The 13,494-nt window shown below is 39.2% G+C and overlaps 1 protein-coding gene across 3 annotated transcripts in view; it reads right to left on the bottom strand.

Annotated features, from left to right (window-relative positions):
* CCDC50 (coiled-coil domain containing 50) overlaps positions 1-12,133 on the bottom strand; it is a 79,256-nt gene extending 67,123 nt beyond the window's left edge. For all 3 annotated transcript variants that reach the window (XM_074329519.1, XM_019712621.2, XM_019712622.2), the window contains exon 1: positions 11,614-12,133. In XM_074329519.1, coding sequence (XP_074185620.1) covers positions 11,614-11,662 — 49 coding nt within the window. In that variant the 5' untranslated portion in view covers positions 11,663-12,133. The remainder of the gene's footprint in view (positions 1-11,613) is intronic.
* Positions 12,134-13,494: the final 1,361 nt, after the last annotated feature.

Below are 13,494 nucleotides of genomic sequence, written 5' to 3'. Positions count from 1 at the left end.
CAATACCACTGTGTTTTACAAAATGTTTTCATATTCATTTCTTGAATTAACTCTCATCACAAGAGCCTGTATTAGGCATAGTAAATATTATCTCCAATAAACAGATAAGGAAACTGAAGTTCAGAAACACTATTTTCTGAGTCCTTATAGCTAATAATTGGTAAAGAGTAAATATGAAACCAGATTTCACATGCCTAAGTTAAAAACACTTCCCTTTACAAAGAAGTTAGTGTGCTAAAGATAAATTTTATACTGCAAGCTTCATTTCAACTTGGATGTGTCAGTTAATGTATCAGTAAACTACAGAAAACACTGTAAAACAATTCTAGGAGGAGCTCAGTTACTGAAAAGATGCATAGCAGAAATACATACAGTAAAAAGGTAGCCTCCTACTCCATTTAAAAAGAAAAAGAAAATGAGTTATATTTCATACTGCCAAATAAGTAGGAATCAGAAATGTGTGCATTTCTTAAATCCTTTCAATTGCACAAATCTTTTCAATATCTGCTCCCCACATTTAGGGGGGAATATATGGAGAGAATCCATAAATAGGGAATGAAAAGAAAACCTACTAATAAATAAAAATAGAATTTTGATAAACCCAATAAAAGCCTTATTCCTACTACATTCTGCAGAACAAATTTCATGTTTCATTTAGTAATCAATTATGAAATAGAAAACAATTTAAGAACCTCTAAGGCAGTCTATGGGGAGGCAGGTAGGTGCTCTTTAGGTTTTAGATGCCAGTGAAAACTTGACACTACATATCCAATCGCCTGTGGTATTTCAGCAATGTCTCCTTCAGTGGTCAGCCGTGTACACCTATTCTGGTGAAATTATTTGAATCACCCTTTTTACTCACACAGTGTCCGGGTTTGGCCTATAAATTATTTAATATCCCTGCCTTTAGTCCTCAGTAGTTATCCTAGTTTGGGAGCTTAAGTGCCACTGAAACCAAGTTCCTGGAATTCAGGGATGTGAAAAGTATGGTAAAGTGGAGTCTAGCAACAGCTCCCTAACCATTTTCTAAACCTCTGGTCTGTCCCCTCCAACATACATGCAGAGCCAAAATGATCTTTCAAAGATCAGCTCTTTCAAAGTTGAGCTTTAATGGGATAAGTATAAAAAGAAAAGAAGAAATGCATTGTGGGGACACTAACACCTAATTTGAAATCATGAGGTCTGACCATGGAAACCTGGGAAAACAATAGAAGCAGACATGTCAAGTTAGAATCCAGCAATCCCTGACAGGATAAGAAACTGTCTGTAGACAAAGCCACAGAGTGATTTGTAACTGCAGGCACTGAGTGAACAGTCCTCTCCAAAATAGCTGTTGGCCCAGATGTGAGGCCAAATTCCTGATATACAGATGGGAAGACGAGGATATTGAGTCCTTTTTTCCTCTTTCTGTACTTTAGGTTTCCCAAATGACTCTTTGACAGTATTTGCCCACACTGATGTTTTATATTTTACATAACCTCATAATATGGAAGGAAAAAAAAAAGCTAATATTTTAAAGTATTTGGTAAGAAGGTGCTGCTCAAAACTTAGTGAATATAATATTTAAAGTAAATCATGGAGTCCCCTATATAGTCAATAAAGAAAACAAATTTTGTTGTTGATGGTGAGACAGTGAAGAGGGAAAGATCTCCTTATAAGTCATTCACATTTTTACTATATTCAGTAAAAGTCCTGCAGTAAGGTTAATGGAAAATGACTCAGCCTTTATGACTCATTAGAAAAATAGATGCCAAAAAGTCCAGTGGAGACTCCCCCTGGTATTTGGTCACTGAGGAGCTGTATCAGGACCGGAAATGCTCATCACCCACTAATCCTTCAAAGTTTAGTGGGAAATCAGCTTAGGTACTTCTGATACAAGTTTCCAAGAAGACAAATGTCAATAACAGGTTTTGAAGAGAACCAGTAATAATAAGCTAAAAATCAAAAGCAAACTTTTTTTAAAAAGCTGAATGTTTACTCATGCACTTCACTCATGGAAGCCCAACAAAGTCTTACTCGGAGCTGGTATATGGCATACTTTTACTTTACATAAAATTTCTACCTAGATAATTGATTTTGAAGTCCCTGGATCTGTATATAAAGTGCACATTTTTGCTTCTTAAAATGAAATAAGAAAAGCAGAATATATGTCTATATTTTAAAATTGACTACAGAAATAAAATATGCTAGCATAAGACTTTTATCAACAACAGTCCCCAATAGCACCACTATGTTAAGTAAAATTTATAACTGCTGTTCATAATGATAATTGAAATATCAAAAAAGGTTAAATAAGCAAGTTTTTAAAAAATTTCACTGAAAAGGGTCAAAGAGAAACCATTTTTTTCCTATAAAGTACCAGATAGGAAAAATGTTAATCTTTGCTGGTCATAAGGTCTCTGCCAAAATTATTCATCTCAGCCTTTGTAGCATGAAAGCAGCCATGGGCAATATGTAAACACACAAGCAAGGATATGTTCCAATAAAACTTTAATTATAGGCACTGGAATTTGAATTTCATATCATTTTCACATATCACAAAACAATCTTTTTTTTTTTTTTAATCATTAAAGAATGTAAAAACTATTCTCAACTTCCCTACTATATAAAAACAAGCAGTAGGTGGGCTGGAGTGGGCCACAGGCCGTAATTTGCAGGCCTCTATTTTAGAGGAACGAATTTCAATAACTGGAGGAAAAAAAAAAGCCACTCATTCTTTAACACTGAGAAGAAGTTGCCACTGTAAAAACTTAAGAAATGAGAGTAGGGTAGGATCCCTATAGTAGGGTGACCACAATATTCTCAGTCAGTATAATCCAAATATCCACTGTGTAAATCAAGTGTATAATCTGAGTATAAAAACTACAGATTCCTGGGACTATCTCTAAAAGATTCAGTTGATATCAAGTAGGGCCAGGAATGTGTTCATAAGTAAAGCTCCCCACATCATGCTTATGTTGCATCAAGGTTTCAAAACCATTGACATTTGCTACCGTGTTTCCCCGAAAATAAGACCTAGTCGGACCATCAGCTCTAATGCGTTTCTTGAAGCAAATATTAATATAAGACCCGGTATTATATTATATTATACTATAAAGACTCGGTCTTATACTAAAATAATATTAAAATATTATTTAAAATATATTAAATATTTATTAAATATTAAAATATACTAAAATATATAAATATATATGTGTGTATATATATATATATATATATATATATATAGAGAGAGAGAGAGAGAGAGGGAGAGAGAGCCAAAAAAAAAATATATACACATTTTAAGAAAGGAAAACAGAATTAAAATTGTAATATTCAATATATACCGATAACAAAAAATGAATACAAGTCATGTTTGACTTCTGCAATTACAAGAGGTGCTCAAAGTAGTTACCATCAGCATCCAGACATTTCTGATTACAAAGAACTACTGTCTGAGCAACGCTGACCAAAGCATCCACTTATCTACATTTTTTTGGCAACCCCGGTGTCTGTGTGTGTGTGTGTGTGTGTGTGCGCACGCGCATGAGCGATAAAAGACTTGAATCCAGAATATGTAAAGAACTCTCTAAATCCAATAAAAATAAAACAGTCCAATTCTTTTTTAAAAGGGCAAAAGTTCAGAACACATTTTAACATATAAGAATAGCAAATAAGCACAACAGAGGCTCAACACTATTAGTCATTAGAGAAATGCAAATGTAAGCTTCCTAACGTAACATTACACACCTATTCAAACAGCTAAAATTTTAATTAAAAAAACAAACAAAAAAAACGGCCCTGACAATACAAAGTACAGGCAAGGATGCAGAGTAATTGCTGGAGCTCACACATTGCTGGTGGGAATGAAAAATGGTACAGCCACTTTGAAAAACAGTTTAGCAGTTTCTTATAAAGCTAGGCGTACATTCACCCCCTATGACCTACTAATCCCACCCCAGGTGCTTACCCAAGAGATTTGAAAACCAAAAAAAAACACCTGCATGCAAATGTTTACAGCAATTTATTTATACACACCAAACATGAAAACAATCAGTGACTGGATAAGCAAATTGTGGTGCAGCCATACACTGGAACTCAGCAATAAAAAAGGAACAAAATTACTGACAAACACAACCTAATATTAGACATATTATGCTAAGTGAAAGGAGCCAAACTCAAGATGCTACTTATTGTCTGATCCCATTTACATGAAATTTTTGCACAGGCAAAACTATAGGGGCAGGAAATAAACCGGTGGCCATCAGGAATGGCGAAAAGAAGTTTGGGGGTTACGTAACTGTTCTGTGTCTTGATTGTTGTTTTGATTACAAGACTCTTATTACATGTGTCAAAACCCAGAACCACATGTTAAGGATAAATTTTTACTGTATGTAAATGGCACATCAATGAATTTGATTTAAAAAAGAAAGAAACACTGATATATAAACAACAATGCTTAGATACTGGTTCTGGTTGATCAGAAAGTTTTCACTGTTTTTATGGCAGTGTATAGTTACCAACTGTCATATGCAAACCAACGTACCTTTGTGTGTGTGCGTGTGTGTGTTTAATGAAAACCAGTATTTACTTAGTACCTACTCTGTGCCAGTCACTTGAATACTTTGAAATAGCCCAGCTTCCATTTAACCAATAAGACAACTAAGGTGCACAGTAGCTCAGTAACTTGTCTAAGGTCACATAGCTAGTGAGTGACCAAGCAGCAATGCGCGTCAAGCCTACCTGGCCCTAGAGTCTCAGCTCTTCTGCCTCAACACGCTCCCTTTAAACGAGTTTACTTTGGAATTAGCCCACACCTGTCCCAGTTACCCACTGCTGTATAACAAACCACCACAAACTCTGGCTTATAACAGGGTACGATTATCCCTCGTGGTTCTGTGGGTCAACTGGGCTTAGCTGAGCAGTCCTCACATGGGTCTCCCAGGTGGGAACCAGAACACGGCAGCTGAGGCCATAGTCACGTAAGGGCTCAGCCAGGCTGGATGTGCACATTACACATATTGCTAGTAGCTGACGCTGGCTGTCGGCAGAGAGCTCAGCTGGGGCTGTTCAACCAGAGCACTTTCATGTGGGCTCTCCCTGGGGTTTTGGCTTCGCCTAGCATGGCAGCTGGATTCCGTAAGGGAGCTTGCCAAGAACAAGTGTTCCAAAAGACCCAGGCTGAAACCACAGGCTCCTAGTGACTGAGCCCGGGAAGCCATGCTGCATCACTTCCACTACATCCTACTGTGGAAAACAAGTCACAGAGGCAGCGCAAATTCAAGGAGAGGAGACTACCCAAAGGCGAGAATACTGGAAGGCATGGCTCATTAGGTCATCCTTGAAGACCAGCTCCACACACCCTCACCCCACGGTGAATTACAGATGATTTTAAATCTCTTCTTTATACTATTCTAAATTTTCTGCTATATGTATTGTTTTGTAATCACAGAAATAAATTAATATTTTAAAACATATAAAATTGTGGGTTTTTTCCAATTTATTTAAACTGAAAAACAAAAAAAATTCAACCATTTCTCACACCCCCTACCCCATGCCCCAACCCTGCTTCTGGCAACTACCAATCAGTTCTCTGTATCTATGAGCTTGGTTATGTATGTATGTATGTATGTATTAGATTCCACATACAATAGAGATTATACTTTGTCTTTCTCTAACTTATTTTACTTAGCATAATGTCCTCTAGGTCCATCCATGTTGTTGCAAATCTTAATTTGTGTGTTTTTTTAATGAAATGATGGCATAAACAGTTCTTTTGTGTGTTTGTCATGTCCTTTTAAAAGTAATATCTAGGGACATCTTTACACTGGTTTCTACATTCAAACACCTGGGAATGAATGGTCTAAATAATCCCCAAAGTCCTTCTGTATATAAAAACCAATTATCTTTTGTAGGTCTTTTCCAAGATCTAGGGTATCCTGATTTTATTTTTGAAGCACAAGATACCTTTAAATGGGTTATCAGTTACAAACATTAATCCCAAAGCCCTTCCAGTAGCTACTTCTTAAATTGCAACTACTGCTGTGATAATTTTTTTCTCCCCCTATAAGTCAGGGTAGTTCATTGTAAAACATGCCCCTGTACTTAGAGAAGTGGGATTTCAAGCAGAGTTTACTTAAGTTTTGTGGTTTCTCTAACTGCTTTCTTCATGAGCAGTAGGTAGAATATCATATTGCTTTTTGTTATTGAGGCAAAATTCATTTATCTCAATAAAAACTCTCATGCTTTTATTGAGGTAAGAGCTAAGGAAAAACCATGACCTAGGGCTTTCTTTGATTTTATTTCCCCAATACATTTAATCTTAAAGTGTCCAAGCCTTTAAACATTAGTCCCTTCAGGCTGAATGTACCAGAGAAGATATACATTGTGTAGGTAGAAAAAACACTGAGGCAGGATTGTAACCTCCTGTAGTTCACACAGTAATTAATTTGCTCAATCAAAATAAAGCCTAAAAAGTATATTTAATTAGAAATACAATAAAACCTATGCTAACTCATTAACTTTCATATCAAACATTATCCCTAAAATAACCAGAAAATCTGAAATTACCTTGTCATTTCTTATTTTCATTATAGTTTTAAATATTTGAGACAGTATTCACAAAACACATCAGGAATGCCTCTTATGTATCTATGGAATAATTTAAAAGAAAGAGAATAAGAAGGGGTGGGGGAAAAGGAAGTGACAGAGAGGAGGGAAAGGAGATATGAAGTGAGAAAGAACAAAGTAGGAAGGAAAGAGGTGAGAGACTGAACTGTGTAAATAGGCAGCTTTAAACTTTTCTAATTCTAAACCCAATGTGCCAATTCCTATAGCTACTTAGACTTAGTAGTTTGGTACAAATCACTTCTCCAACCTGGCTCTCAGATTTTCATCTGGAAAATGAGAGTTGGTCTAGATTAGTTTTTTTTTAATGCTTTCTATTCTGAGATCCTTTATTAAAATACCAATTAACCTTACAGTTTCCCACAAAGGAGAAGTCCTTTAGGTGCCTGTTAGTTAAAAAAAAAAACCAAAAACGTTTCATGATTTCAGAAATGCTCATTAAAATAACCTTTATTTTGCAAATAACAGCTATATCCATTTTTTTAAATCATTGATTAATTTAATAAAGTATTGCATACCTGCATATTGAAATAAACCGAAATATTCTTTTTCTCCCTTGTGTGCGAAGTATTTTGGTTCCACATATGAATTGAGAGGGTTCTTTACAAGTCCTTGAACTCTGTAGGACTGCCTGTCCATCACAGTGAAAATCAAGGCCATGCACTACAGGGCATTTTTTTATTGTGCAAGTACTCTCCCCTCAGTATTTTTCTTTTCTAATCTGTATCTAAAGTTCTTTCCAGCTGTCAACTGTGTAATGTTGCTTTGCACTTAAGGAAAAAACTTAAACCTCCAACTCAAATAAAAATCAAAACCATAAAATAGAATTTTAAAAATGTTTTTATTAAACTTTTACCCTTAATAATGATTATCTGTAAGGCCAAAAGGAAGAGCATAGAATTACTTGTTTTTTTACTTTCTATGCTATACCTATCTGTGTTGGATGAATTCTATTTATAATAGGCACCTATGAGAAAAACACTAGGAAAAAGTTTTTATAAATTTAATACTGGCATTATACAACTTTGTGATACCCACAGTAAAAAGGCATTATCTCTGCCCTTACACTCTGAGAAGGAATATGAAATAATTATGCCAAAGATAGGACTCTGGAACCAACAGGGAGCATCTATTAATGCAGTCACTCATTCATTCACACATTCAATCATTTGCTGAATATCTGCTGCCTAAGTAAAAAAAACCTGAAGCCAGATGAGGGTTAAAAAAGGTAAGACATAAACCTCCAACTCAAGGAGATTCAGTCATGGTCTCATTAAAACACAACCACTGTGGAATTCTGAAGAAAAGAGAAAGGGAGTTTGCCCTGGAGACAGGTAATGCACATCTCAGAGACCACCATCACCTTAGATGCCTAGGGTGCATGTGATATGCTTTAGATCCTCTGGGAGTATTTGGTTAACTTATTGCACCAAACATAATATGGTATCTTTCCCCTTACGTTCTGGGTTTTACAGAATTATAGAATTCATTCAACATAGATAGGTATAACATAGAAAGTAAAATTTAATTTATCCTATTGTGTCACTGGGGTTTCCTGGACCTAAAATGAATTAGTGCTTTCTAGGTATATTTCTGAAAGTGTATTAACCTTCGTCTTTCACTAAAGAAAATGGATTCGCTTTCAGAATAGCTAGCTACCTTTACTTCAAGAAATTAGTCACTACTAGCTGCACTAATTTCAGAATGTTAAGTGTGCGCACACACACACACCCCATTAACTTTAGGAGATGGTGGAATCTTCCATCTGAAGAACTGTAAGAATACAAAATACATAATAAATTGCTTTACTGCTGAAAGGAAAGAAAAAAGGTTGGCACTGGGAGAAGATGGGAGGATTGAAATATAACTGCTACATAGCTAAAAGTGGGGAAAATTGCAGGAGTTAAGGTTTTAAAAGGTCTAGGTATGGCTTTGATGGACAGGCTAATGCTCTTAAACCAAAAGTTTAAGATAATGTGAAACCACTGTTAGATGGAGTAAAAGGCAAGATTACAGTGATATGTGAACAATTCAAATTAAGTAGTGATGTGGGAATCTGACTGCAGAGCACAGAAAGGACAAGTGGGGAGTACGGATTGTTGTTTCAGAAAGAAAATTCAGCAAAGAAGCTAAAATTGATCAAAAACCTAAGTTTGTTAACTGATGAAAAGTGCTCATTTTTAGAAAAAATATATTCCCAGCTCTGATCTAAACTAAGAAACTTTCAGAATACTGTTGGAATCTGACTATATCTTTGTGTAACATTCACATACTGCACGATGCATTTGAGTTATACATATACTGATTTTAAAATGTCTGGGAATTATTTCAAATCTTGTTGCATAGAACCTCAAATGTTTCAGAAGAAATAAAGTACTATTCCTAAAAATTGGCAATAGTAATTCTATTACAAAAAGTATGCAGATGTTCCAAATGTGCTTTTTAAGCCAGAAATAATGATGTGTGCTAACATTTAGTTAGACTTAATTCTTTTCACCTACATGTGAACTCAAATGTGTCCCTTTGTCTCTTATTTTAGGAGAGATTCCCTAGATAAAAATACTGCCCTAGCTTGTTTTTTTTAGAGGTCTGTCCAAATGATGAATATCTTTGAGCGCCTTAAAACTAAGCCAGCCAGCATTGGATTTTAACCTAGAAAAGAAATTTTTCAAATTCTCTTTCCCTGATGTCAGCTGCTACCCATGACCTCTGATGAAATGTTCACAATAAAGGTTACAGGGCGCCCCACCCCCACCTAAAGAAAACTCAGTGGGAAGGGGTAGAAACCCATCACATTATTATTCTCAATCTCCATTGCAATCTACCCCATGATCCCCAATTGTAATTGTATATAAATCTATTAAAGGTTTAGATAGAAAAAGAGAAGTGGAAGAGACAGATTTTTTAAAATGGGGTTTAAAAATCTGTGCCAGAATTACTACTTCCTTTTCACACTGGGTTGGAGTTTCAGTATTAACAACAGTCTGTGTTTGTGTATGTCCCCCACCATGGGCACCAGCTTTATTCTCCTTAATTAGGGTCCAAAGAGATTGTTAGGGAGTAACTGGGTCATAATTAAGAGTTATATTAGAGAAAGACACACTTTATTAGACTTGAATACTTCCCAGATCAAAAACTGCATCACCATTTAGGATGTTGGTAGTATATCATTTCCTTTGACGATCTTTGAGCCAGAGAAGTCGGACACTTACAAAGACAATGATCTTCTCAACAATTTCTGACCACCTTCAAAGCCAATCGATATTTAATTCCAACTTGATGATAGAGTCACACTGAATTTCCTTACCACTTTATCATATTATGTAAACTGGGTTGCCAAATAGCAACCCAGTTGTGAAATGAAAGGCAATTTGAATGTGTTAAACTCCAGAGTTTACCAATAGAAAAGTCTTGTATTTTTAGATAGAAAGTGTTGAAGCCCTTGAGAATGAATACACTAGAATAAATCATTCATGTCTTGGTGAGAAACCAGAAAATCTAAGAGTAATATAAATGTATATACATAAAATGAGTTTCAAGTTTGTTCCAGGTCATGACATGTTGAGGGGGCTGGGCAAAATCACAGCGCTATATGACTAATACTTTATATGTGAAAGTTGTGTATGAACTCCAATTCTCATTCTAGTCATCACCCACCCTCCAGGAAGCACCACACACTGCAAAAGGATCACTTAACCCTGCAGCAGAGATCTCTCTCTCTCTCTTTCAAAGTAGAGAGATTTGCCTTTCCTATCACTCAGGTTCCCCTAGTCTTGACAGAGCTGTGAAAACCACATTTACATGTGAATGCCAGGATCTTCACCAAAGCCAGGCTGGGAACTGAAACGTTGAAAAATGCTACTGTTAAGATTTCAGGCCTAAACTCTTGATATCCTTTAAAGAACACTATAACAGCCCCAGGCCCAGCCCCATTAAAATTTCCACATAACATCAGTGACTTTGTCTCCTGTTTGGATCCCTAGGAAAGAAAGTAGTCAGGCTTTCTTGGGAGTTGACCTGAGCATCCACAAGACCACCTGAGTCAAACCAAGTTCTCAAAGAAACACAGTCTCAAGAAAACAAAGACTCTTATTTTCAATTCCACATTCCCAAGACACCTCAAACCACAATACTCAGTTGAAATAAGTGACAGCCACAACAAAGACAACCTTTGCAAACCTGGATAGTATTCTGGGACTTCTATGCTTCCTAGGACCAAAGAATATCCAAAGCACTCCAAGATCTCAACAAAAAATGCTAGGTCTTGGGGGAGCCCATGAAAACAAGGGAAGAGAAGTCAAAAGGCTCTTTGCTGGTAGCCAAGCCAGACCAGTACTAATCGTGCTTTCTTTTCCTGGACATCAGTATAAGGAGCCATTAAAAAAATCAAGGTCATGGAGTCAGTCCCCTGCTCCCCCTCGCTCCGTGCTTTTTGTAAGAAAATGCTTATAGCAGCTTCCAATCCACCCGCCGCGCTGGGCAGTGCTAAGACTAAACTTTTAAACCTTGGGGAAGGTGGGAAAGTCAGCCAGCCAGACGCTGGGCTAGGAAAAGTAGCGAGAAGGAGGGAAAGAGTCAAGTTTCAAAACAAAGGCTCCACAAGGAACTGAATGTCAACCCCTCCCCATCTCCTAGCCTTCAAGCCAGCTAGGTTGGGCCTTGGTTTTTAAGGACACAAATAAGTCACATTTTCCCAGCTCCTGAGCGTTCACTGAGGGCTCTGGTATTCAATTTGAACATTTGCACAACCACTTGATGAGGGCGGTGCTACCTCTTCTCCCCCCATCTCCTCACACAGGAAAAAACTGAAGCTTAGAACCTACTAAGTGCCTTGCCCAAGGTCCCACCGCAGTGCCTAAGCTTAGTTTCCTGCAGGGCCACGGCAGGCCAGCACAAGGTGGGCGCCCCGAGCGGGCCGCGGGGCCGAGGGGACGACGCCCCTGCCGGGAGGGGACGCGAGCTGGGAGAGGGGAGGGGCCCCGCGCGCGCTTCACACCCGGCCCCTACCTTCCTTGACTCCCGGCAGCTTGGACTGGTCGATGCTGACTTCAGCCATGTTGGGCCGGGGTCCTGGCCGCCGCTCGCCGCCCGCTTTCCGGCCGCCGCCGGCACCTAACGCGGCCCCGCGCGCAGCAGCAGCAGCAGCGCCCGACGCGGCGCAAAGTCCAACCAGCAGCAGCGCGCGGGCCCGGAGGAGGGAGCGGGCCGCTGCGCAGGGACTGGCGACAAAGGCAACGGGAGACGGGCCCCCGCGCACCAGGCTGGCGGCCCAGCTGCCCCGCCGTAGCCACCTGCTCCCACGCCCCCGGCCCTGATCGATACCAAATACCCGGAGCCCGGAAATGGACTCGGGCCGTCCAGTACGGAGGGAGAGAGGAGACAGAAAGGCGGGCGGCGAGCGGGCGGGCGGGCCTGGGTGGGGAGGGGGAGGGGAACTTCAGGTCTGTAACCGCAATTGCGAGCGGCTGGCGAGCGAAGATCAGCTCCCGCGGCCGCCTCCCCGCTGTCTCCTTTGTGCCTTGTGACGCGCCTGAGGCTGGGGCCCTGCTGTGCCCCCGCCCCCTGGGCCCTGCCTCTTTCCCAACGGAGGGTCACGTCTTTGGATGGGGGCTCGGGGTCCTGACGGCCTCAACAAAAGGCCACACGGGTCACCCAGAATATAATCGTGCCTGTCAGCGGTGTCGTCAGGACTCTGTGCTGTGGTTCTGGGGCTATTTCCACAAGATGTTTACACTGTGCCTCCCTCTGACACTCTTTTTAGAGGAAAGATAATATATGGGCGTTAAAAACCTTTAATACGATGAACAGAACTAGAGAGCAGCTGATAAAAATTTGCGCCGGTATAGAGAAGAGAGTGTTCTCAAATCAGCTGGAGGAACTGAGTCATTCATTCATTCATAAAAACGTATGAATGTCTACGAAGTGTGATGTTAGATACGAAGGTGATAAAAACGAGTCAGACATATCTGTCTTGTGGCATATCACACATTGGACGATAATTGTGATATTTTTATTTTCTCGAAATAGCAATATCTCCTGGCAACAGAATTTCCCCTCCTTTGGGAAACCCACCTCCGTAGTGCGTTCCTCTCCCAAGATTGAGTAATCATAGAACCGCCCCACCACCACCACTCTTCCTTCCTCCCCCACCCACACATTTCCATCTAAGGATGGGTGTGTGTGATCAAGACAGGCAGGTCAAGTAGAATATTTCCCTGGGCTTATAGATGAAGAGAGACTGGTAGGTATTATATTTCCTGTGGGGAGGGTTAGCCCTCACTAGTAGTGAAGACAGAAACAAAGATAAGAGAAAGATGAAGAGGGCATGTTCTGAATGTCAACCACAATAGCAAACCTGGGGTTCCCTGGAGCAGCTGGGGTCCCTGCAGCTCCTGGATTCTGGGATCCACCCCCATTATCCTCTCAATTTAAGGTAGTAGTTTCACTACCTTAAGCGAGTAAAAGTTGATTTTTCTGCCACTCCCAGCTCAAAGAGTCCCAATATGATAGGCCACACGGAAGAGGTTTTATTTGTGCTTGACACTAAAAAAGATAGCAAAGATTTAGGAGAAGACTTTCTAGGTCAGAGGGTAGCAAATTATGGTCCACGGGCCAAATCTAGCCTATTGGATTTGAATGGCTGATTTTTATGTGTTTAAAGGATTACATTTTAAGTGGTCATATAAATATAGGATAATATTTTCAATTTTGCCTCTTATGTCTCAAAGTATACAATTTTATTATTGGATCCTTTTCAGAAAAAGTTTGCTGACTCCTGTACTAGGCAGAAAAAGAATACCCAGTAAGTTAAATGTGTGAATAGGAAGGAGGTAATATTAGAAATGTAGTTTTATGGGGATTTTTAAGTTCTACCTTTTAGTGACTTTC

Source organism: Rhinolophus sinicus, linkage group LG01 (assembly GCF_036562045.2).
Source record: "Rhinolophus sinicus isolate RSC01 linkage group LG01, ASM3656204v1, whole genome shotgun sequence".
Classification (NCBI taxonomy): domain Eukaryota; kingdom Metazoa; phylum Chordata; class Mammalia; order Chiroptera; family Rhinolophidae; genus Rhinolophus; species Rhinolophus sinicus.
The sequence above is the reverse complement of the archived record's forward strand: the minus strand, read 5'-3'. Positions and strand labels throughout refer to the sequence as shown.